Here is a 27,536-nt window from a genome sequence, read left to right on the forward strand (position 1 = left end):
CTTGAGTGGAAAAATGTTCAGGCTGATGTTGTTGGCATTAGGAATTTGCTACCTGCTGATATTTTAATAAGTAATAACATTGTAACTATGACTAAGCAGGTTAATATTATAACCAGATCCCAGGGAAAGCATGGTTCTGATTTTTCTACTTTGCCTCTTGTCGGCAATGAGAACTGTGATGGGGAGAATAATTCCTCCAAGCTATTGTATGTTGAGAAGGGTTGTATCCTGAAGAAGGATTTGAGGATTCTGTTATACCAGAATCTGTTTTGGAGTTAAGCGAAATACAGAATGAATTTATATCTGATTAGCAAAATGATGCTTCTTTGGAACATGAGACAATTGCAGCACAGAATAATGCCCCAACTGAGGAAGGAAGGGATAGATTTTTGGGGTTTTTTTTTAATGAAAGATGGGTTATTGTTTAGGGAAGCTCATTCAGGGGAGAAGAGGCTTCCTGGTGAAGTTTGCAAGCAAATAGTTGTGCCTGAGGGGTAGAAAAGAGAGTTGCTCCAATTAGCACGATTGCTCATTTGCAGGAAAAACCTGTAACAGGCTAAAGTAAAATTTCTACTAGCCCCATATGCTTCAGACTCTGAAGGATTATTGTAAAAGCAATTACTTATGCCAGAAGCGCAAGGGTTTAAAGGGACCTTGCAAGGTACCTCTGCAACCTTTGCTTGTTATTAAAGAGGTTTTGGCTAGAGTGTCTGGAGCTATAGTGGGACCTCGCCCTAAATCTTTCAGGAGTGGAAACAAGTATATTCTTGTCGTGGTAGATCGTGTGACCAGGTACCTGGAAGCCACAGCATTGTCTAATATTGAGGCTGAAACAGTGGCTACAGTTCTGTTTGCTATCTTTAGCAGGGTAGGTTTTCCCAGATACATTTTGACAGACCGTGGTACCAATTTTATGATTGTTGTCTTTAAAGTTATAGAAATTGTGTGGAGTGAAGCATCTGAAGGCTGCATCTTATTACCCCAAAACTTGTGGAAATATTCAATGAAACTTTGAAAGCCATGATTAGAATGTATATTTCTAGGCATGAAAGCGATTGGGATTTGTTGCTGTGCTTCCTTCTGTATGCACATAGAAGTGTACCCCAAGAATCTACTGGGTTTGCTCCCTTTGATCTCCTATATGGGAGGCAGGTCAGAGGATCCTTAGATTTCATTCATGATTCTTGGGATAATCCATGGGCTACTGATGTACTTGAACCACTGCCATATTCTGTGTCTCTGAGAGAGCTGCATGCATGCTTTGTGCAGCAATGCAAAATTTCACAGGTTGAGAAATACTTCCCATAGTCTAGATACCTTATACTCAGACAGTCAACGGTGTCTTGGATTCTGAAATGGCTGACTGCCAATAGTTTTCTGGAAGGTGTAATAGCTTGGGGAAGTTGATGCAGGGAGATGGAGTCCAAAATCAATGTTAGATCAGCAGGACACGTACTAGTTTATAAGTGGATGCAGTACTTTATTCTGAAATGTTTGTGTCAGACAGTACACTCACTGATGCATAACACTGTCACCAGTAGTTCATTTACAGCATGTGGTTATGCCTCTGAAGAGTGCAAGCTGTGCTAATCCCCTTACAGCAGGCTATGTTTTTGTGAACGAATCAGGATAAGAAGCTCTGTGCGTAGCACTTCCCAGGTTTAGTTGGTTTCCTGAAGAGCAGCCAGAGAATTTTACTGCAAACAAATATTTAGAAAAGACTCTGGAGCAGTGATGGGACAGCTAAAGACAAAGAAGCTGGATGCAGAGACTTGAGTTAAGGAGATGCCATTTATTCAAGAACTAATTACAACAGAGAAGAGACCAACTACTACACAATTCATCAGGTAGAAAAGTTTCCTATAATAAGACCAGCCATCTGATTGCCTAAATTCCTCAGTCTTTGAGTGCCATATCTGCTTCTGAAAATTCTCCCCAAGCAGTCTGGATACTTGCTGCCTATGGGCCAAATTATGAACCCCTTACTCTCTTTCGTGAGCAGTTATCACACGATTATTCTCATTTAAGTCCCTGGGTTACTTGTTCTTGACCTCTGACACCTGTCCTGATCTGGGAACGCCTTATATCAAGATTTTGGGATTATAATTTATATGCTAGGATGAGCTGTTTAAGGAAACAGTATTATGTAAGTAGGGGAAGACACAATTTAAAATAGTGTTGATACTTTTTGATATTGATAAAAGGCCTAGTAAGGCCTGTTAATTAGCATAAATAGACATGTTAGCTTAAGTGTTTGATCTAATATCAAGGCTACCGGGGCTTTTTACCATATGTAGCTTGTGATAAACAACCCACAAAGGAATAAAGAGAACCTTGAAATAACAGATTTCTGGGGAATCTTGGGGTACGTGTAACCATGAGGTAAATTGCATTAATGTGTTGAAAATATTAGGATATTAGGAAATGTATTGATGCAAATTGCTTATTTCAACAGTCAGATTCCCCAGAATACCACTCATGGACAGGGGGCCAGGAGGCAATCTACATATGGTCAGCAGATATGTGAGTGTAGGGGATAAAGGGTATAAAATAAGGTGCATGTTCAATCTCTAGGTGACGGGATGGTGGAAGCCTGGACCATCACACCCCACTTACAATATTTTCCAGTGTTTCTTCTATTTTTTGTTTCCAACAGTCTCTGTGAGTATGTCAACACAAAACGTACCAAACCTCAGTATCTCTATCTTTTGTATAGGGATGCTTATTTTAGAATTACATGTATATTAACTAAAGTTTTCATGTTTCTATAGGTCTCCCGTGTCCCGTTCTTAAAAATACATTTACACAGCCATCTGAATAAAGAACCTGTTATCAGTGACTAGTGCCAATTTAATCACAGACTATACTGTCAGTAACTGATCACCCTTGTGGGCAGTTAGCCTACCCTATAGCTCTCTGAAAGCTCATCAGCATTTTCCCATGGAGCTCCTGCAGACAACTTGGGGCTGGTGAATGGATTGCTTAGGAGCAGATGGTTGCATCCTCCTGAACATTTACAGGGAAATCTGTCTATGTAAGACAAGGTTGTAATCCCCTGCAGGCTAAAGACAATGTGATGTCTGTCCATGATGAAACAAACTGCATTAACTTAGTAAGTACAAGACTGCTTCTTTGGATAGATACATATTGTAACAAAGTAACATGCACACAGATTTATGAAGATGTAGTGTTGTTTGCAGGTTCTGATGATGTAAACCACAAAACTGATGGCCCCAGCACCTGTTCCTTTTAACAAATCCCCCCTCACCCTTGTGCTGACATTATCTTTACTTGCTGTGTCATCTGTATAAATGGGTGAGCTTCTCTGGACAGGGACCTTGTCTCATTTTCTCCCATGGCACTATATAAATAGCAAGTACAGGCTGTCAACACAGTCCTGTGCTCATTATTCCATGGGCCTTTGCTCATTTAGGAGTCTCTCTTTCAGGACAGAGCTGCCCTGCTTTTCAAGGGGCAGCTGCTTTTATGCAACTCAGTCTAGTGCATCTGCACTCCCAGCTGTCACTATGGTAACCCAAATCCATGGGGAAGTTGAAATGTGTTGCTTGGCAACAGCTCTTGACTGCAGCTGCTGCTTCATTCCATTGAAATAATGGAGAATTGGAACTTGTTGGAAGCTGAGTTCCTACCTGGGGGATAAAAAGTCAGGGACAAATGGTGATGGACAAGTGGGAGCAGGGTAGGAATGGATACAAACATAGATTTATAGACATTTAACTATCATACAATGGTTTGGACTGAAGGACTCCACTTGGCTACTACTTCAGCTTTACCAGCATCCACACCCAGGCATTACTCTGAATGAGATACCACATCACATTTCCCCTATTCATATGCCTGTTTTACTTTTACAGGTTAGCTGAATATATAAGTACTCCAGACTGGATGTATTTTATTGGTGTTTTACTCCCAGGCTTTCATTCTTGCTCTGGGCCTATTGATGTAGCAACCTCTTTCAGTACAAATTCACTTGTAGTTGAGCTACTTTTCAGAAGCATGTTTAATTAACTTAGAATTGGTGGAAAGGGTTGGTTTGACAGCTCGAGTGATGACAACAGTTTTCCACAGAAGCGGTACACTATTGGGGGTATGAGGAGGTAGTGCAAGCTTCCCTTCATTTTTGCTGAAACTGAGTATGACTGTTTTAAACTTTCTTTTTTCCTCCAGCAGAAGGGGTTGCCCTCTCTCTCCTTAGTGGAGCCTAAAAGGCCCTCTAATTTATATGTATTTATTTTTTGTATTATGTTAGTGCCTGCAGCCAACAGAGAATGGGGCCAGAGTAATAGACTGTCCCTACAGAGCTTACCCTCTAAAGAAACAAAACAGACACTGACTAAAAGATACTCAGGGTTTGTTCTTAAATTTTTTCAACAGATCAAATAAGCAAACTTGTCTGAAGACTAAACAGTACAATACAAAAAGGAGACATACTCTTCTGGAAAGCAAATTCTTGCAGCATGTTCACTTTACACAGGAAGTGTGCTTCAAAAATACACATTTAAGCTAGTAGCATTTTTAGTATGACTCTACATGTCATTAAAATCTACCCCACAAGTTTATAACAGTTCCTTAATGTGTTGTTTTTTGTTCTGTACTCTTCTTCGCTCTATTTTGCATACCCCACTCCAAGCTGTTTGGGCATAGTGCTATACACCACCCTGTGCTAGGACACACCATTCATGTATCTTAGCATTAACAGGATTCCTATTTTCTAATGCCAAAGTTGACTTCAGCTTTGCAAAGTGTTGTGGGATACTTCCCAGATGAGAACAGAATTGTGGGGAGAGCATAATACTTTCAGTTACCATAACTTCAACACTTTATATAGAGTTGAAGTTATATAATAGTGTACATGTAATACCCATTAAAGCAATGTATGGGCTAACAGTCACCCCCTTATCACTGGCAATTATATCAGGGTGACACCTTTGCCAAATTAATGAGGCAGAGGCAAAAAGATTAAATTTATATGGTTTTAGCAAACTCTGTTAATATATAATTAATGTATTTTAAAACTACTGCTTAAACTGGAATAGGCTTTATCTGTGTAGGTCAAACTAGAGTATGTACATGAGGAGAAAAACAAATTTGGAGCAATGACTTTACAAATTAGGTCTCCATATGTAAATTTCTTATAATTAGTTATTACACAATACTATCCATCCATACTGGAGGTCATTTTTACTGCTGATCATTGCCACTTGGTAAGTTTTTCAGAACAGTAGGGGTTAACGTTCCTGTCTCAATATGCTGGTCCAGGCCTACATGGCCACACACTGAAATCACGTCAAAAACATGTTTACCCCTTTATAGATCTCCCTTAATAGAAGACAAGCTATGGGCGGTGCCCTTCACATCTGTGTTGCTGAGTGATGCATCAGTAGATAAGGTAGATCCTGATGTTCCTTGTACATGCTGTCTTCCAGGTAACCTACTGAATGGACAGTAGCCAACTTATCAAATATTGCAGCATCAGGATCCAATACAGGCCAAGAAACCATAAAAGAAATATATATTGCATCCAACACTGAGCATGAGTGTTTTGAATAGCATGTACCCCAGTTAGGATTTAGGGTCACTGACCCAAATTATTAATTGAGCTAAGTGGAATTTGTTTTGATTTAATGGATTGGCAATTTACAACAAAGTTTGTTATACACTGAGGATAATACGATTTAGTAAATTGCTTATTAATAAGATCAGGCAATTTCCCTGGTTCAGTGTTCCCTAACACACTGATTATGGTAGTTAACTTAACTCCCAAGAGCAGTGCAAATAATTTCTCTACCTACATGATTTTTCCTTGCTTTATTATTTTCTGGATTTAGTCATTAATTTTTACTTGTTTGCCTCAACTGCACAGCAATGCTATGCATATTATACATCCTATACTACTCCTCAATAGCTATATCCTCAATGCCATGAATTATGGGTTCTGAGACGGTTTCTGCTGCCTGCTGCACAAATGTTAGGTTTTTAAAAATATTTTCCATACCAGCTCCATTCCAAATAGACATTCCAGATCCAAATAATCCTGAAATGGAATCCCTAATTCCATCTAAACCTTGGTGTATCCTACTTCGAAAGATACCATACTGCAGCCCAGCCACTGTCTCATGTACATTCCTGATAAGATTCTATTCTATTAAATTAGTATACATTTGCTTTTACCAAGGAACAAATTTAGCCATATTCCAATGAGAGAGACTTAACCACAGGTATATTCATAAACTCACTTTGCTTAATACTATACATCTTACATTAAGTTAGACCTGGCCTGGCTAATGGTCTTTTAGAATGTCTCGCTAGTCAATTGTGTATTTAATTGTCCATAGATGGTAGGTTGATGTGCAGTTGATCAGTCTGTTATTTATGAAGCACCTTATCTTTTCTTTCTCCAAACATCTGGCAGGTTCTTCACTGTGCACTGATATATTCTGGTGTCTCCAGTCTGTGGGATACCCTCTTAAACAGCTTAAGTTTGTTAACATGATGAACTTCTGAACTTTTTTGTTTGTTTTGTTTCCAGTAACCTAAATTTATACACAGATAAGATCAGTTTGTTCACAATGTGATGGGGACCAAGCCATCTATGATGCAAGTTATGAATCAGTACAGCATATGACAGAACCATGACCTGGGGTTTTTTACTCTTTAACTATTCTCCTTTAAAATGTTTTTCCTTTTTGTTTTGAACGTCTTAGTTCTTCAGCACAAATATTCCTGTTTTGATGCTTTTGCAGTTTTTGCATAAAGACATTTATTTTTACTTCTTTAACATGTGCATTAATAAATATAGTGCTTGACTGCTAAGATGTGCTCACAATCTTCAGAGGTTAGAGCAATAATACCTCTTCTCGCAGACCACTTTGTTTAGCAAGAAAGTTAGCAACAGAACTTTTATCCAAGCTTTTTAGAGTTAATTTGCTCGTTATTGCAATTAAACTTGTTAAATATTTGAAAGCACAGACCTCACTAATTTTTTTAACACAACACCAAAGAAAATAGTGTAAATTAAAGCAAAAGGAAGTTTAAATGCATGTTTATGCAAATACTAAGGGTAATAAAAGTTTATTACTTTCATGACATTTGCTTGTGCATGGGAGACAAAGGTAACCTGTTGAAATTTTTGATTAGCTTTAACATTCTGTAACATAACCAGACAGCATATATTAGTACATTATGCCAAAATGTTTAAAAATAACTTATTTTAATATTTAAAGGTGAAAATTTTATAAAAATCTAAAAGTTGATTTTACTACTTTTGCATTAATGTGCAACTGTATTTATTTATTGAGGCAGAAATATATGTATGTATATTTATAACTGAGGCCTTTGAGTTTTGCAAGAAAACCAACAACTGGTGTTATGGAGTTTATGACCCAACGATAGTATTAACATAGTATGGTACCATTAATGTTTAAAAAAATTGAGTGCAAAATTTATTTTTGTTAGAACAAAAAAGTAAAAATCAAAATATTCACAGGACACAAATAGGACAACATACATAACAAGGTTACAATTGAAGATGAATGTTGCCAATTGTATTTATAACTCTACAAGATAAGGTATTAGGAGCTTAAAGTTATTAAGACAATGCATTTTAGAAAATAAACAAAAGAATTAAGCACTTAATTAGCAGGATTGTTACCTTTTTTATTTAAAATGTAAGATTTGATAAAAATCACATTTGCTCACTTTGTTGTATTAATGTAATTAACTTAAGACAGTTTACATTACTCTTACTTTAAGAATACTACTACTATAGAAATAAGAAGAACCCATGTTTCATATACTGGTTAGTGCAGGTTACCAAGCAACAAAAATGTTAACTCTGTTTTCAAGAAAATCACAAGTCTCTTCAACTGTTGCACTGCTGAACAGTTAATTATTCCTCTCACTGGATTTATTTAAAGTAAAGTTTATCTCTAAGCATTTTGATTGATTTTAGTTTTTTTCCACTTGCTCTGTCTTTCTGTAACTTTAACTTTTAAGAAGGAAGCAATGTCGGAATGGAGGGAGACGTGAGCCAAGGGAGATTAATTTAAGACTGTTAGGGCATTTTTGCAGCCGCAGTGAGTTTGAGTTTAGCAATCTGAGCCACGTGAGAAACACAAGAGAGAAATGGAAAAAGGAAGGTTTGGAAGGAGAAAGGACAAAGGAAAAACTTGGCCCTTATGTAAAAATATTAGAGAAGGAAGGTTATGCTATTAGCTTTGTAAGGGGCTGGGGTTTAGTGGGTGGAGAGGGAGGAGAGGGCTGAGAACCAGGAGCTCTGGTTTTTATCCCAACTCTGGGAGGAATGTGGCGATTTCTATCTGTTCCCACACAATCTGAATTTGTTTCCCAAGTGCCTGTTGCTTTTGTCTGCACTCCAAATGGATTACAGGAGTGCCCTTCCTTGCTGCATTTGACTGTTTCCAGGTCACCCCATAGATGTTTAATATTTTTAGCCTGTCTTTGCCAACTTAACTCCTGTCCCTCTTGCTGGCTGCATATTGCTTGACAATCTCCTATCCTTTCCTTCATTTCTTGTGAACTGTAAGCAAAAGGGGGTATTTACAGTCACTTATACCTTCCATTTTCTTTTTAAATTCCTTATTTTGATTTTTAGTTCCTTGATTTGTTTCCTTATTTAACTTTTATGCCACATAATTAATCACAAGATTGTTTTTGCGCTTCAGGCCCTGCTCCCATATTTAGATATATATTTTCCTACAAGAAATAGGAGAGCTCCTTTGTTGTTGTTTTTCAGCCATTATTACTGTTAATTTGTGGGCTTTGGTGTTTCATAGTTTTAGCATTTGCTGTATCAGGGCATGTTGCCCAAAAAACATTTCACTGCCCAGAAAAGCAGTTTGCTTTTATTAGTTTCTGTTAACCGGTTATTTAAGGCATTTCACTAAAGTAGCGCTACTTATAGATTTATCCCTGCCCAGGCTAGCGTACTTGGGAGTATAACCCCTGAAGCCCAACCTCTATAAGAATTCTATCCAAAATCCAAATGGCTAGGTTGTGATGCTATGCCAAACTGGTTTGACTATACTTGGCTAATGACTCCTGGCTGGCTCACCAATTGTTGAACAAAAAGGTGTAGCCAACCATTTGACTGCTCATTGGTTCATTCCTAAAAATGTTCAAGAAACCAAATAACTGAATTTAGCCAAATTTATTGTTTAAAAAGAAAACAATACAACATGGAAAGGAAACAAACATAGCTTCCTTCTAGAAAGCAAATTCTCAGTGTGTTTACAACACACAGACAGTACTATGCCTAACATATGTATTGGCTAACACAGACAAAGGATTGGGAAAGGGATAGGATGTAAAAGCAGAGTCAACAGAACAATAGGTCTTAGTTCTCCTACAGAGTAGCCATGGGTGTCACCCCTGCACAGGGGCCATTGGCAGAGCAGGGATGGCCCCAACTAAGTCCCACCTTACCCCCTCCCCTCAAGGCTGCTATATCTGCTGAGATTGCTCCTGTCAGCTACTATTTCTCTAGTGCCTAGAAATGATTTTTCTGGAATTTCTTTCCTCTCCAAGTCCATGCAGCTCAGGGGAGGTGGGGATGCCCCGCATGGCTTTTTGGGCTCCTGAAGGAGAGTGGGGAGGTGTCACCTTCTCTACAGTTGTACAGCAGAGACCATAAATCATAATTTTTTTTGCGGGGGGGGGGGGGGGTGATGAAGTCTGCATGGCACTTCCAACATTTCCTTAGTGCATTCCTTAGCTGCCCAGAGGACTTGTCATTGAAAAATTCAAGCCATTCCCTCTTTCCAGAAGCTAAATTCCATATTTAAAGGGAGTGAGAAATCAGAATGCTGAAATTTTTAATGATTACAAACATCAAAAATAGAAGTACACATTAAAGTTTTAAAAAAACCAAAAATACACACACAAAGTATTCTAGGATCCTACAGGCTTCGAAAGCTTGTGGCATTTAACAAAGCCAGAAACTTGATATACCTGTCAAACTTAACTCACTATTATGAAACCTATAAATAGACATACAATATTTTAGACTGCAAGTTCTTCAGCAGAGGACCTCTGTCTCTCTTTGTTTGCAAAATTTTATATAAATAAAAAAATATAAAGGAGATAAGGGCAAAAAGCTGTGATAGTGGAGGTGGGTTTGATGATGAACTCTCCCTAGAAACAACGAGAGTCCTGTAGCACCTTAAAGACTAAAACATTTCTGCAGGCCTAAACTTTCGTGGGCTGCAACCCACTTCGTCAGACGCAACTTATGCCCGCAGAAATTTGTTAGTCTGTATACGCAAAAACAACGAGAGTCCTGTAGCACCTTAAAGACTAACAGGGCTACCCCTCTGGAACTTCTCCCTAGAAAATGCTTCGTGAGGCCAGTGCGATATATAGCCTCTGGCAGCTTAACTTCTTCTACCACTTGCATTCTCATGGCAGACGTGTTCTTAACTGGATGTGAAATGTGGGTGGATAGTGCCTTAGAACCAAATTGCGCACGGCAGCTGGTGCTTCTGAGCTATGGCAGGCGGTCCACCTAGGAGAAGAAACTCTGATCACAAACCAAGAATGTCAGCTGGTTTGGAAAAGATGCATCAATCACAGATGCTCTATGCGTCATCATCTTCAGGGAGTATATCAGTAACATCTCCTGGAAACAACGCACAACTGCTTTGCCTGACTGCTGTGGAAAATAAGGAAAGGCTACTGTATTCTGATTGCATGTAGCTAAAGAAGCAAGCCCAAGAACTACCTCTGGCTTCCCTGAATGTGGGAACAATGATCATGAAATCGAGAAGTGTAAGATGCTGAAAAGGAGAGTGCACACTGCTGTATATGAGAGAAAATGAAAGAGGTCAAAATCCTTGCCCATCAGGGAGGGTTACAATATATGTCATGGCTCAGTAGCAAGGAAGAATGAAGTAGGAATAATCACAGCAGAAGTAGTGGACATTCCAATGAACACGGACCAGCTGATAAGAGTTAGAAGAGCACTGATCAAAGAACAAATATTGAATGTTACTGCAAATAAGTGCTACAGGCTGGTTGTACGACTGAGGCAAAGGAGGATTCCAGATACCGCTGGATCAAGTGATAAGTGAAGCATCACAAGCTGAGAACTAGATTGTCAGAGCAGATCTCAGACATATGGGAGAACACAGTGAGGGTTATGACAACTGTCATGGAGGATGAGGCTCTGGAACCAGAAATGAAGCTGGTGAGGATATCTTAGAGTTAGCCAGAGCTCATGGCTTTACAGTTGCCAATACACACTTTGTAAAGAGGAAGGAACACTTTATTACTTACATGAATGGTTCCACCAAGTCCCAGACTGATGGGATCTTTCCTGATGGGGCAGAGATCTAAAAAATGAGAGACTGTAAAGTGATTCTAGAAAAGCAGACTAGACCGCAATAATTGTCGGATAAAGAGTAAAATCCGGGAGGCTTGTAGGGAAGTTAAACTGAGATTTAAGAATGAGGTTTCATGGAGGTTGGACAAAGACCAAACCAAGTACCATGACGCCAGTGAGGCTTTGGAAAAATATCCAGCCATATTACAGAAAGTGCAAAAGCTGTCTTTGGCCAAACAAAAAGGAAGGAAATTTCATAGCAAGGCAATGTGGTGGTGGTCCAATGATGTACAGGAGGTAGTAGAGAAGGCAGAGGAAAAGTTTACAATGGGAGAAAGTAAGAAGAAATACAACATATTAAAATAATGGCAAAAAAAAAAAACAGCTGCGAAAGCTAAAAGTCAGGCACTTAAAGTCTTACATGCTGAACTACTTATGAAGGGGTAAGGGGGAGGAAGGGGAAGGAATATACAGAGTAGTCAAGATCAGACAAAGAAACAGAGAGGACTGGGGAACTATGAAGTCTGCTAAAGATGAAAACGGAAGAGTACTGGTGTGTGATGGGCATGCTTGCCCTGCACTGGTTCTCCAAGGGTTAACTCTGCCCTGTGGGCCGAGGAGGCCATGTCCCCTCGACCCTGCTGGGCATGCTCCAGATGGAGACTGGGTATAAGAGGGAGCCAAGCAGCTCAGTCGGGGCTGGCTGCTGAAGAGAGAGGACGCAGACTGCTGGATCTCTCCAGGGAGGCTCTGAACCTTGAGCTAATGCGCACAGAGCCCTACATGGATTCCAGGCTGTCAGATAAACCCAGAGAAGGGACTGAGCTGCCAGGAGCTGCACCAGCTGAGGATCCTGGAGGCCCCAGGGAATCATGGATCATCGCCAGAGAAGACAGGGTAGGAAGTTGCTACGGCGGGGGAATCGGGGAACCAGTCAGCGTGTTTCGGGAGGATCCCTGCTGACTCGGTGGTGAGTATCCTTACCACTGCCAGGGCCCTGGACTGGGGCTCGGAGGAGCAGGGAGGGCCTGAACCTCCGGGCACTACACACCCCTAGGTGGCACCCCACTTCCTCAACATGCCAATAGGCCCCATTCACCCCCAGAGGAGGGTGACTCTATGGACTCTGGCCCTTAGGTCATGCTACTCTGCGAACCAGGGCTATCCTATTCACTCTGGTCCTTGGGGCATGCTGCCCTGAGGGAAGGGGAACTTATGTTGACTCTAGCCAGTGGGTCATACAGTTCTGAGACAACAGCCACATTGACTTCGGCCATTAAGCTGCATCCCCTGAGGCGAAGGGGTTTGGGGCTATAGTGACCTCTACCGGCCCAAAAAGGGGGATGGGCATGCTTGCCCTGTGACATGGTGGAAGATGTCAAAATCATTATGAGATATCAACAGGTTTATAAGAAACTATTCATAGACTTTAAGACCAGAAGGGATCATCATGATAATCTAGGGTAATTTTCATGGAGTAATTTTAATATTTGAATGTAGGAAAAATGGCAGCTGTGGATTACACCACAATAAGGTCCTGGTAGAGTTTCTGAAGATGTTCAAGAAAATGTTGTCAGCAGACTTGTATTATATCAGAAATCCCACGATGCTGAGCATAGCTGTTTTCTGAACTCAAAGACAGAAGGTTGTTGGGGAAAGACCATCTCTGGGCCAAGAAAAGCACAGATCTTCTACAAACTAAACCAAACTTTCAGAACTGGGATTTGGTGAAGTTCGATGTTCAGGCTGAAATATGAACAGGTTCATAACTTCTCACCATCTCATTACTATGTTGTCCTATTGTTACTAATAAAAGTTCATAGTAACTATATATGGAAAAAGCATTAGAGGAAAGTTTTAAGAAATAAATACTGAATACAAATAGCAGGTGTGTGAAGCTCTGTCTGCACAGACACTAGATGTCAATAGAGAGACATGTCTAAACAAGCTGTACAAAAGGTTGTGCAAGTACATTCTTTAAAACTAGATTGTTTTTCCTTTTTTCTAATGTGAATTTAATACTAGTAGAAGGTGCTGGGCTGATTGCTCTGGAGATGGAAGTCCCTTAGTAATTCTTAGGAGAGGCATTGCAACACAACATCAGCACAAGAAGCTCTCGATACCAAACTGATTCAACTCTTATCTAGAGGGACCACCCAGTGATATGCAAGGATATTTCAGCCATTCAATCTTTGGTCGCTTTGCTGAGAGAGACAATGAGGGGGTCCATATGTTGTGATGAGGCCACCTGCCTCACTTGCAACTGAAATGAGACCATCAGCTTATCTCATATTAGCTACCAAACAGCAGTCAGAAGCAAATGACTTTTATTCATTACGGGCTTGAGCTGGTTTGGAAGAAGTAATCTAGAGGTAAAAGACTCCCTTCGTATTACCAATTCCCTGAGCTAGTCAATCCTCTACGAACATTTTTATAATATATGCTAAAGCACAGATTTGATGGATGGCAGAAAAAACAACTGGGAGCTCCTGCTAGTGTTCTCTGAAAAGAAATGGTTATAATGACACCAAATTGAGCTTTAAATCATTGGTAAATTGAACTGCATGCTGTGCTACGAGCTTAATTAAAAGCTAGTGCTAATGGATGTAATAGAGTTCATAAGGGTTTAAATAAAATGCAAAAATTGGGGATATGGTGGATGTTCAGTTATTACAGTAGCTTTGTGTCTAGTAAGTCTGCACCCAGAAGACCCAAAAATGGAAGGATCAGTAATGTACATGCCACATACAGTACAATTTAATATTGTGTGTTCAGAAAGCAACAGTTACAGCAGTGGAGAAGGTACAAGAACAGGAGGGGAGAGGAGACCAGGAGAGGCATGAAGTGTTGGAAATCATAACAATCAAGCAGTTAACAACTTTGACTATCAGCATAAACAGAGGAAGGAGGGCAAGATTGTTACTGACAATTGGTGCAGCATCATTAATGAACTGAGCTTTGACAGAGGAAAAAGAGGAATAAAAGACTGAAAGAAGGCCAGAACTGGTGGAACAAGAGCAAGTAAGTAGCAGAGCATAGGGAGGTGAGATTATGAATGTAAACAGCACCTTGGTCATAAAATGCCATGAAGATGAGATTTTTGTTATGGATATGATTGTAAATGGGAAGCTGATGGAAATATGAGACCCAAGAAGATGTGATGGTGTTTGCAGATACAGGTGAAAGGTGACAGTAACATTCTGAACAGACACTGGAGTGATTTTGGGAAGCCATGAAGAAAGGAACTGTAATAATAGCATAGATGCTAGTCTGTTACTCCACAGGATGTGTGTGCAAGTAGTGGCCGACCCAGGCTATGTTGTGAGGTGAAAAGGGGAGTGTGGAGTTAAGGAGAGCTCCAGATTTGGAGCTGAGCATTGAAAAGAAGGTCAGATGAGAAAGCCGGAAAGGGTATCTAAAATGTCTAGTAACTTTTATGGTCTAAATCCTCTCCTTCCTCAGGAAACTCTCATTAACTTCAATAAGACTTTTGTCTGAATAAGGACAAAGAAAACTAAGCTAAGAGTTCAGGCTTCGTTTCTATATTTGTTATTGCACAATGTTTCCCATTGTAAAGCACGAAGGATTCTTTCTCTAAGAATCAGGCAGCACAGACAATACTGAAGAGGTTTATTCACGATACCAGGAAGTCTGATAAATCAGCTTCAACTTCATGGTGTTACAGTGGTCAATTATATATGCTTTCTTATTGATTACGTAGTACGTTTGAAATTCTTTATCTATTCACTTACAAATACAGACACTGTCCCATCCAGAGAGAACAACAGTGGTAACTGTCGTTACATACATGCAGAGACACTTTAATCACTCTACTTACATCAAGGGTCCTAGGGCTACACTTGGGGTGGGGTTAGGGTGGAGGAAGAAGGGGGGCCTTACAGAGAGGTGGCAGGTGAGACAAATTCTAAAAGCAAATGTGCTGTTCTCATTGGAATTAGAATCACTAAGAGGACATCTGGCTGCCTGAGCCATCGGATGTTTACACTAGCCATTGTCCTTGAGGCTCAGGTATGCTTGTTAGCCATTTAAATGAGTTTCGACCTGCAGCTTGTTAGCTGAAAACAACCTCAAGCCTTACACCATATATAGCTATGCTAGTTTCTTAACTTGCTGCTTTTCCTTTAAAAAAATTGACTTTTCTTTGACATTGAAAATATACCCCATTTTTGTCATCTGTACATAGCTATTCCTGCAGGGTCAGTACTTCCCTGTGAGTGACTACACATTACGACCCACATGCAAGCTCTCTCTCTACAGAATTCTTATTGACTTCAGTGGGAGTTCCTCACAGGAAGGGTTTGCAGGATTGGGGCTAGGGATTAATTGCAACCATAGTGGGGGTGTCATTTTCATAACGGGTTCTTTAGATACAAGCTGTCCCCCTACAAACAGCTGGAGTGCAGCCCTATGAAGCTTCTCTGATGTGGAGCCTATGGGTATGTCTACACTGCAATAAAAGAGCCGTGGCATTGCCGGGTCAGCTGGCTTGGGCTATAAAATTGCAGTGTTGATACTTGGGCTTGCTCTAGAGCCTGGGTTCTGAGACCACCTCCCCAAGAAGGGGGGGTGTCTCAGAGCCCAGCTCCAACCCAAGTTCCATGAGCCTGGTTTAGCTGACCCAGGTTTTAACACTTGGTGCCACAGTTAATTTTATTGCACTACAGACACACCCTATAGGTTTTACCTCTGTTCAATGGGTTATTGAAACCATGCTCAATGTCATTAGTGACCACAGGGTTTCTGATCGATCTGATGGCATGTTACAACACAAACTCCCCTAAAGATTTTTCACCTTTTTGGTTCTTTGCATGTTTTTGCTATAAGGTCACACGATGCCCCAACTCCAACTCTTTGATATCATTTTTATAAAAGCTTAATGGAAAGAGATATGCTTTGAAATAATTTTGTTTTCTACCAACTGCAAACTGATTCATTCAGTTAGGGAGCATCAAAGCCTCAGCCACTTTGACTTTCTTAGCACTCCTACTAAGAAAACAAACAAAAGCAGTTTTATCCTGTATCACACTGAAGGATCTCTGCATCCTGGTTGCTAAGCCCAGGCTCATTTTCTCTTTTGTTAACATTACTCACTCTACCAGAAAGAGTACAGAAGGTTTTGTCTTCAATATCTACAATGTTATAGGGTATAAACACATCTCCAGTGACGTAAGAAAGCAGAAGTTGGGTTGGCATGGCTGTAGACATGCAGTAAACTGAGGGTACATGCTGCAGCTACAGCCAGAAAGGACCAGCAGATATCTCTAGTCACAGGGAACTGGCACCAAATGAGTCTGATTACTGGCTCAGTCACAATGTTTTGAGTATTCTAACTTGTTCTGTCAATATTTTACATGCTTATTAATCTAATGCATCATAAACAGCATAAAAACTAGATCATCTTAATTAGAACAATACTCTGACAGGGAAAACATCCCCCTCCCCCCCCCCCCCAAATGTTAGTATCTACTCTGTTAAAGTGATCTGGGCTCTAACTGGATGGCTCAGTGAGGAGAAGGTCAGTAGGCAAGGGCAGCATTTGGCTCTTTGATAGAAGGCTCTCCCCCAATCTTTATTTTTTCTAGACCGTTTTGGAATATATTTTTCTTTAGCAGATCGCTGGCAGGTACTGCCTCTAAAGATACCTTGCAAGAACTGTATTCACATAGTTGCAAATCCAGATTCCCTTAAAGAACCAGAAATTGTATTTTGTAATATCAACCCACAGAATACCTAGTGCAGGGGTGTCAAACTCGCTGATGGTGACGGGCCAAATTCTCATAAGCTGCACTTCACAGGGGCCATGCAATACCCTCCGCCGAAAAATTCGGGCCATCTTCCCCTTTTCAGCAGCACAGCATCAGCCCTTTTCGGCGGCAGGATTTCGTGGGGCAACCTGGAAGATTGATCTGATTATTTTTCCAAGTAAAAGGTAACATGGATTACTTTGCCACTTCCCTTTCAACTCTGCCTCTCTCTGCTGGAAGCATGAGCAATGCTGTTTTGGTATGCAACTCTATTACTCTCACTGTGAACCTGCACACAAAACACAAGAGTTTGGTGAGAATGAGGGGCGGGGAGAGATGTCAAAACTTGGGGGCTTGAGAGTAGGAGTAATATAGAAACATCAAAAAGTTATCAGATGGCAAGAGGGATTAGAAAAATATTACTCCAGAAAAATGGTTGACCTAGGGGGTTCTATGGACAATAGCATCATTAACTATACAACTCTGCCTTATTTCACTCTCTGCTCTGAATGAGGCAGGGATCCTGTGGAAAGAGATATGATTATGCAATTTATAATGGGGGCAAAATTAATGTGCACAGTCATTTTCTAACCTCTGGGTTCTTGACTTTTCAACCTTAGCATTCTTTTGATAAAGGGATTTTTCTAATGAAAAAAATTCTAAGGTAAAACTAGAGAGATGGCATAGATTATCATCAGCTATAAATATGCACACAGTGGGCAATGTTACACTTCAAGTTCACGTGACAGGGACAAGTCTCTTGCACAAACTTGCTATCAGTTCCCCCCCCCACACAAAATAAAAAAGTACAAAGATATTAAATAAATCATGTAATAAAATAGCTTTGAACTCTGCTTCCTATGTCCTTGGAGGCTCCTCTCTTTGTCCACTGACCTTCAGACAAAAACTAAACAAAGCCCCAGTGTTTACGTGCTAGTCTCCTTTACAGCATGTCTTCCTCCTCCATCTAAGTTTAGTCGCTGTGTATGAACATATAAACATCAGAAGACTAATACAACATCGCTCTTCAGAGCCTTACTAATATTTACTGGTAACACATTTTTATATAAATAACCAGATTTATACACACAGGAACAAATGAGAAAATTATCAACAAACATTCAAAACTGGTACAAGTGCTGATCAGTGCCAAAAGCAAGGGATAGCCAGGTGGCTGGCTGCTGTACAAGAGCCTTGGAAAGAAAAATAATTTTACTCCCTTGGAACTGCAAGCTACCCTTTTTCCTCTGTCCCTCCTTGCCAAGGTTTCTTTTTAAAAGTGAATACTGCTTTTACAGAGACCTCCTTACCGACCATAACACTCCTAGCACGCAAGGGCCAAAGGAGATAAGAACTTGTCAGAAACTTCATTTACCCCTGTGGGATATGGCAATGAAGCGGAATCTTTTCTTATCAAGCAAGGCCATTTTCCTTGAAGCTTTACATTACCAGTCTAGGCAGACGGACATCAGTGCAATGAGCAATGTGTTCTGGTAACAGACCACAGATAAGGTGGTGGAGTAGGGGTGAGATGTGGCAACTATAATAAACTATCTTCCAAGAAAAGTACATTGTGCTGGTAGATGTACCTGCCACAGAGTGTAGAGAAAGACAGTTTAATTCTGTGTCCTCAGGGAGATTTGCTATATCTCATCAAAAGGCTCTGTCTTGTATTTTAATTTAATTTTATATTGATATAAAAACAAACTTATCCCAAACCAAATTACGAAAACAGTACTACACTGAACATCTTGTAACAGACCCTGGGTACCATAATAAATGCCAAAAGATTACTAATTTGTCTCCTGCAAGGTACATAAAAAATAATTTCAGTCCGAGCAGTGAATAAGGAGAACTGGTGTCCTCAGTTGTGCCCCTGGTGCAACAACCATGAATAAAATGTATTTATCTGTATGGGGGGAGGTGGATTGAGAGCCAATGAACGACATGTCATAAATAGTCACAGCCAATTCTGAATGTGAGAGTGAAGTTCATAATTAAAATACATGTTGATTTCTGTCCCTTTCCGTTGTTGAAAAAAGAAAATAAAAATATTTATACTGACACCATAGAGTGGCATCACCAAATCAACATCTTTATTCCCTTCAAGGCTGGGCAGGCCTATTTTTCCTCCAACATTACAGTTCCCAGTGGTCTCGAGTCTTAAGCGTGTCCCAAGCCATGAAGAGGGTAAACAGCAATTGTATGTCGGCCAGAGTACACATAAAGAGATACCGTGCAAGCCTTCCACAAAGGATGTAAGTGAAAACTCCACAATATATATAAAGGATAGAACGCTTGATGGCATTTACACAGCTGTCTCTCTCTAATGTGCACACAAGTTTTATACTGAATTTACAAAATGCTTCACATTTTAAGCAAATGACCTACCTTATATACTGATGAGGTGAAGGTTAATATTATTATCCATTTCACAGATGGATTAAGGTAGGACCTTACCATAGGCCACAGACCCCGTAACTGGTAGAAATGGACTAGACAGCAAGAGTTGCTGACTCCCAATCCTCTACTCATTCCTTTAGACCAGTATTTCTTGGGGGAGGGGAGGAGGAGTGTCACAAAACCCAATCAGGGAGTCAAGAAGCCTTGAAAACATTACAAACTAAAGCAAAGAAAATCTTGCTCTCCCACTCCTCATACACCCTTACTCTTCTAGTCCAAGTATTCTCTCAAAACACGTATAAGATAAAGTGTATCAATAATAAACCTATTTACTTTTACAGTAAATGTGAATTTGACTTCAAATAAGAGAGTGCCAATCTAAAAACAGTGTTTTAGGCTGTATATGTATTGCCTCTTGGCCTCATCATATTACAGTATCACTAATCTTGTGAATTACCATCAGGTTCTATATCAGCTACTTTCTGATTGCTGCTGTATAAAGGGGTCAGCTGCTTCTTCGTTTCAACATTTAAAAAAAAAGTCACTCAATTATCACATGAAATCTCTCTGGATAAAATTTTGCAGAATTAATTTCCAAATTCAGTAACTGCTATTTGGAACTGTTTCAAACTTTTTAATAAGAACCAAAGAATAGGGAATCAGGAGCACTGTTTGTGAAACTTCAGTGTAGCCACCAGTTTTGGGAGGATCTGCTGTTCTCTTTTTTGTGGCCTGTCCTGACCTTGGCATTTTCAGGGAGCTATCCTAGGCATAGACAGGTCACAAAATCCGAGAAAACCAATCAAAGAATCTACACACATGCTAATAAGCCTACCAGAGATCACCTCACCCCTAACATGAGCTCTGGCAGTCCTTCCACTCACAGGGTTTGTTTTGTGGCCATAAATCTCTGGATCACAGCTTCAGCTCAGAACAAACACACTCATAACGTTTAATCCACCTTTTATACAGTTCAAGGGTCTTTGATCTGGAATTTCCAAGAGCAGGTAATTAGTAAACAATGGGGTTTCCTCCCCAGGACATAGCTTCAAAAGGATGGATTCAAAGTGGGTCATTTGCATTCCCCTTATCCCCAGGTACTTCCTAGGACATCCACATATTGTTCACACATAGTTACAAAAAGGCCTTTGAAATTCACAATGCTTTCCAGAGATTGCATTAGTTTCCTAGATAAATTACATACATACAATTCCGTGATAACACAATTGTATTTTAATACAATGGACCCCAAAGTTATTACATCTAATTCAGTAAGGTTTAACTTAATTTAATACAGTTCATTCAGGATCTTGCAGCCTGTCACACAGTTTACATTTGCCGCCAATACGTGGAACCCCACGCTGACGCTGCCCTTTCAAAAAGTTCCACTGGTCACTTTTGCCTCAGCAGCAAGACAAACCATTGGCTGCTTCAGCTTCAAGAGCATTTACCAGATTGTCTCACATGGTCAGAATGAACATACCTGCCACAGAGGGTTGAAACAGACTAGATGGGTATTTAAATTGCCCTTATTCGGATTCAGGGTTAACATACATTGCCATGAACGGGGCAGGTCTCTCTCATAAACAGAGTTTGGTCTGTGTTGCCAGGTTCATTGAAATAGCATTTTACTGTCTCACCTGCCCAACGTTTTCTTCCCAGCTTCCTCAGGGTTAGAAGCTATTTTCCCTCAGGGTTAGAAGCTACATTCTGAGGAAACAGATGGGCCCATCTGAAGCGTGACAGAGCACACGGGCCCAGGCCAGCGCCCCCCGCCCCCGGGTGTGTACCACACCACAACTGACACACGTAACACTTACAGTGGGCTTCGCCTGGTCAAAGGTCCCGAGGAATTAATCTCCGCAGCCCCCCGGGGCAGGCGACTGCTGCAACTGCCATTTGACAGCGGGGACGCGGACGGGCAGCGCCCCCCTCAGCGGGCTGGCTGGCCCCGAGGAAGAGGAAAGCACCAAGTGCCCGAGGAGCTGAGGGCGGGCTAATCCTGCCTCCGGACTCCCAGCCCAGCCGCTGGGGAGAGGCAGGGAGGAGAACCGGGCGAGGGCAGCGGAGGAACTCAGCCCCGTGAGCCGCGGGCAGAGAACAGGCGGCGTGGGGCAGGGGGCGGAAGGACTCTCAGGGCAGCCCCCCAGCAAGGGAGACTAGGGCTGCGAAGAGGGTTTCTCCTCCCCCGCCACACGCCGGGAACGAAGGACGCGGGGAGACTGACTCAGGCACGGACAACGTAGGGACACGGGCTGCCCCTGGCCGCGGCCAGTGACACATCCCCCGCGGAGATCCCGGCCCGGCCCTGGGGGGCGAGACAGAGGGGGCGCGGCCGGTGCGGGGGTGGCGGCAGCAGGGAGCTCGAGAGAGGGGGGAGGGGCGCTCTCAGGGGACTGACGGACGAGGACGAGGACTCGGTCTCTCAGCGCCGCCCCTCACTCACAGCACTTCCCGCGCACTGACTGGCCCCGCTCCCTGCCCGCGCGCGCGGTCGGTCCCCATTAGAATGCGGCCCCCACCCTGTACGCATGCGCAGAACAACCCCCTCCGAGGGCTGGTTTAACGCTCTAAGAGGCGGCGACGCGCCTTCGGCGCGTTTCCCTTCTGTGACGCATGCGCACCCCCCGCCTATCGCCTCCGCGCAGTCTTCCCCTCCAGCGCAGGCGCAGCTCTGCTTCTCCGTCGGGCTCCGCCCCGCGCCTCCTGCAGAGCATGCGCAATTCGGGAGCTCCCGTTCTCCCTCTCCGGAGAGGCTGGTGTGACAGCGGCGGCGGCGGCGGGAGTCAACGAGCGCCCTGAGGAGGGAGGCCCCCGAGCCCTCCGGAGCCCAGGGAGCCGGAGCCGGAGCCAGCCGGGGGAGGTGGCCCCCGTCTCCGGCACGATGAGCATCGAGATCCCGCCGGGCCTGACTGAGCTGCTGCAGGGCTACACGGTGGAGGTGCTGCGGCACCGGCCGCCCGACCTGCTGGGCTTCGCCGCCGACTACTTCACCCGCCTGCGGGATGCCCGCGACCAGGAGGCCGCCGCCGCCGCCGCCGCCGGGGGCCGCAAGGGGGTCAGCTTCGATGGGGAGCCCATGCAGACCGAGTCCAACGGCGAGGAGGAGCCCGGGCGGGACGACGACGACTCCGACTCCGACTTCGAGCGTAAGGGCCGGGAGGGCGCTGCGAGTGTGGGGCCGCGGGGGGGATCCGCTCCCCCGGTGGGGGGCTGGCGGCGGGCCGGGGGGGGGGGTGGGGAAGCAGGGGGCAGGCGGCGGGCAGCCGTCCGGCGGCTGGGACGCCGCTGCCAGGCCCCGGTGTGGGGCCCGTGTGCCCCTCTCCTCGGGCGGGAAGGGCCGGCGTTCTGGGGTTTGGGCGCCTCGGGCTAAACGGTCTCCTCGGGGGGCGCGCGCGCGCGGTTCCCTGTTCCCGACTTTCTGCCGTGGCCGGCGCAGTGCGAGCGCGGCTGGCAGCAGTTGGGATGTCGCTGCAGGAGCCCCCCGGGCATGAGGCGCCGTGGAGAGGAATAACGGCGGGGAGCTGTCGGGGGGGGGGAGCGGGCGTGAGGCTGTCCGGTTATTCTGTCCGCGTTCTTCCCAGGCTGTTGTCTTCCCCACTCATCCTCCTGCAGTGTTGAGTGATCTGTTAGATGAATTTCACAGCAAAAACCTTAACAATCCTCCTCCCTCCCTCCCTCCCTCCCTCATCTCCTGGGCTATTTTAGTTGCAGATTAATACCAGACAGAGTAAATTGAATGGAGGAAAGAAATCAAGGGCTGCTGTAACCCACACGTTTCTCTTTCTAGAAAGGGATAGTCCCTATGGACATCATCTTGCATTGGTGTGGAATCTGCTAGTAATCGGTTTTTAGCTTCCTTTGCTGGCCTTTTCTGTGTGTGTTTCTTTGCCTTTTTTTGTCCATGCTATTAAGAAGCTTCATATTTGGATTCTGAAGTGTTCTGCCCCGTTACTAGTAAATGTGCAATTGAAAAGGTAGCTTGTAGTACAAAGTTAGGCCTTTATTTCACTGAGGGAGGCTCATCCCGGAGAAAGAAATCAAATGTATGCAGCCACCCAATAACTGCCAAAACTGTATTGTAGGGTCTGACTTGAACCATCATAGAGTGAAATGTTCATGCTGCTGAGTATGCGATATGTAAGATCATGTGCTTTTATGCAACCTTTACAGTACTTACCACAATATGGTAATTTAAGGGTAGAGTTGTAACCATGACTGTTTTTCCTTGACTTTGAGTATGAACTTGGTGCTTGATGTTTTTCTCTGTTTATCTAAAATTACACACTATTATAAAAAAAAAATTAAAATCTGTTGCTAACTTTATTACTTGGATTATTAACAACTGAAAATTCTAAATGATTCATATATTCTTTTCTCCATTTATGTGGGTTTTTTGAGTGGTAGTGGTGGGTGCTGAGCTCAACATACATAATGGAATGCTTATCTGGATGTATCCTAACAGTGTGTGCACAATTCAGTTTCCTAAATAATCATAATTAGTAGTTTAGGGCATCTGATGCTTTTTCCTTCCCGTAACACCTGGAGGTGGTGCTTGTGTGCTTTTTTGGTTCCTGTCCTGAGCAGCTGTAGGACAAAAGTGAACACAAGTGTTTACCTTTGAAAGAATCCTCTGTTCTGCTTTACTGCTGCAATAGAAAATACAGGGGTTACATATTGGAAGAGCAGGTAAAAATGTATCTATTTTAGTTCTTGTGCAGAGTGCTTCTTGGTTTAATATCAGAAATTTACAAAATGCCGTCTTTAGAGCACTATAGCACCTTTGGGGGGGAAAAAGCAATGAAGAGTTGAAAGTCCTTTTTAAAGTTTTATTGTCTATAAAGCGATATCAGGTAATAGAGGAAACATCCAGTCCACTTGTGAAGGATAAATTGAAGCCTTTATAGTCCTTTTAATTGTCAGTAATAAAGCTTGATACTTAACAAACATTGACATGTTTAGATTAGTTAATAAATACTGTTCACCTTTAAAATCTCAGTTGTCTTATATTTTTCTATACTGTACTAGGTAGGCTATCTATTTTATGTGTTTTGATTAGGACATTTGGTACACTGAATCAATTCACTTCACTTGAGTTTGTGCAATGTGTGCATCAGTTTAAATATTTGAATATTTTGGGGAAGGAGACTAATGAGGATTTATGCTTCTTGATGTGTTCTCTTCAAGCTGTCAAATGCAATTCAATTTCAGGGTTTGTTTCAGAATTTTCCATGACAACCTAGCAGCCTTTAATGTTAAAGTGCTTTAACTTTTAGCAGCATATGCACCAAATGAACTAGTACCTCCACATTTGGTAAATCCTTGGAAATAAGGAAGACCGCAGAGTATTGTGCTATTGGCCCCAGTTTGCCTTTTATTTTTAATACCCCCCAAAAAGTCTCTTTTTATAGCAAGCTCTTTACACACATTTTGCAACTTATTTGTGCTGTTGCATGTTGTAATGCTAATACAGTCTAAGAGATTAACGTCCTATTTGTAAAACACATTATGGGCACTACCAAAATAAATAATAATCATTAGTGCTAGAACTGCGACTTTTACTTTAAAGTTGTTGCAACTGACACATGTGTGCCTTAACTTTTTGTAATGGCAATATTATTTCACACCCTGCTGTGGCTTCCAAAGTCCAAAAATAAATAGGATTTCAGCATCTTTTACAGTTTTGAGGTTACTATGTTAGGTCTTGGATGTCCTAGCAAACTTTAACCAAATTAAATTGGGTCCTTTGTTTTAGAAGGGGAAGTGTGGTTTAAAAAACAAACAGACCACCCTGCCACATAAAAGTCTATATTCTATGGACTTGTGTAGAATATATATTTATGTGTAAATGCCAAGGGCATCTGAGACCACACAGCAAACTCTGGAGTTTTGGTGCCCCTGACTCCACCCAGTATTGTTGAAACCTTCAGTAAGTCAAAGTATTTCATAATTTATCCTTGTTGATAGTATAGGCTTAAGATATTAACTCCTTTATTTTTCATAGCTATATTTTAACATAACAGTATATATTTTAAAATTGTTTAAGGAAGAACAGGTCGTGAGCAATAAGAATAATGTACGTGTAAAAGTGTAATGGTTACACATGAGACATATCTTTGCATCCAAGAACCAATTCCTACAGATTTATGTCTGAAGGATTAAATAAGGGTAACTCCTGATAGTGTTAATGGAGTTATGTTCACATTTTCCTTGCATTGATGAGACAAGCTTAGGGGATCTAAAATATTTAAAATAAGTATAGATACAGTTCTATCAAATCTAGTTAAATTATGCATTAGTACAAGAAGAAATTTTTATGGGTATACTCGTGAATAAAATCAGAGCAAATGTAGAAAAACCTGAATCGGATGAAAGGGGATTCTGTTGCTTGAACAGTTGGATAATTATGTATGTTACTATGAAATAGATATGGGAAAACTTGCCGAGGTTAACCTCTATGGTTTCTGTTCATGTTTTCAATCTCTTTACCTTTGATTAGTGATTGTTGTAACTGTTTTGCCCTGTGTTTAGGTTACAAAGAAAGTAGTGGTAATAAGCCATGTATTTTCTTTCTGTTCTGGTCAAGTTCCTGGACATAACATGAAAGCTTTTGTTTTTTTGTTTGCTTGTCAGGTATGATGTGCTATCCAACTTTTAGTCTTTTCAGTATCTGTATTTGATTCTTATTACTGTATTTCCTTTGTTGCACAATTGAATTATGCTTCATACAAAGAATGCAACAGTAAGGGAGTCTTCATTTACATGTTAATGAAGGTCTAGAAAAGGTGTATTAAGAATTTTTAGCAATACAAAAGGAATGTTTGATTAAAATATATATGTAATATGTTCAGCTAGCCAGAAAATTGAAAGAAAGGAAAGAAAAAATAGGAAACTTAAGGGATAAGAGCTGCTTTGTAGTGGTTTAAAAAAACTCTAGAAAAACCCCCAGAAAGTTAGATAACCTTTTAGAAATGGATAGACATTACTGGCTCTTGTTGAACATATATTGACCTATATCAGGAAGGAGAAAATCATACTTTTGTATATAGATTGACTTCCAAAGGCACCTTGCACATACTAAGCTAGAAAATAAATGTGTATTGTAAATTGTAATACACTACTATCAAAAGTGGTGGTGATGGGTAGTCATGAGTCTTGTATTCTCTATTTACCTTCAGTTTCCTCATTTTTCAATTGTAACCTAAATTTGAACCTTTGAACTTTTTTAGTTCAATATATTGATATCTCTTCTGCACCAGTCTGTTTTGTAGATTTGGAAGCTTCAACTGTATTATTTTTTCCAGTGAGAATAATCCCACCTCCCTTTATCTGTCTTCATAGTTTACCTTTTTCATCCCTAGTATTATAATTATTGCCCTGCAGTCCACCAGCTCTAAGTCAGTAATATATGGTCTATGTAGATATTCTTGTTATAACAAATGAAAAATTATTTATGCCCAAGAAAAGGTGACATTTTCCACAGAGCAACCCATGCATTTTTAGGGTATAACTAAAATATCCCTGTTTTCTCTGCTCAACTGCTGCTGTATAGGTTTTGCAAGCGAATATTTTACTTTCCTCTTTTCTCCTTGATTAGCATATTTGCTAGTGGACCTCTAAATATCCATTTTAAAAAATGATCTAACTGCTTGTTCTTTATGTAAAGAAAATTAAATTTGCCTACTAGTCTCAAGCAATAAATGAAATACTCTTTAACCAGCTCTTCAACCATCAGTCTTTCAGTTCTGCTTGCAGTTTTGTTCTAGCCGTGTTGGTCACAGGATATTAGAGAGACAAGGTGGGTGAGGTAATCTCTTTTATTGGTCCAACTCCTGTTGGTGAAAGAGACAAACTTTTGAGTTACTTAGAGCGCTTCTTTCAGTTCTGCAGCATTTTTAGCACACAGGAACTTTGTGTATTAGGAAAATGTGTCCTTGACCAGTTAAGCAGGTAAATAATGTTGTCAGTGACATGAATGGAAGCAGTGTGTTTTTTTTTAAAATGATCAG

At 41.5% G+C, this 27,536-nt stretch overlaps 1 protein-coding gene across 1 annotated transcript in view; it reads left to right on the forward strand.

Annotated features, from left to right (window-relative positions):
- The first annotated feature begins 22,039 nt into the window (after positions 1 to 22,039).
- The window catches only part of PRKAR2A (protein kinase cAMP-dependent type II regulatory subunit alpha), a 152,558-nt gene continuing 147,061 nt past the window's right edge, over positions 22,040 to 27,536 (forward strand). The window contains exon 1 of the mRNA XM_067541096.1: positions 22,040 to 22,676. Within this exon, the coding sequence (XP_067397197.1) occupies positions 22,412 to 22,676 (265 nt within the window). The 5' untranslated portion in view covers positions 22,040 to 22,411. The remainder of the gene's footprint in view (positions 22,677 to 27,536) is intronic.

This window comes from Emydura macquarii, unplaced genomic scaffold (assembly GCF_026122565.2).
Source record: "Emydura macquarii macquarii isolate MOO-44397 ecotype Brisbane River unplaced genomic scaffold, CSIRO-AGI_Emac_v2 contig_71, whole genome shotgun sequence".
Taxonomy (NCBI): Eukaryota; Metazoa; Chordata; order Testudines; family Chelidae; genus Emydura; species Emydura macquarii.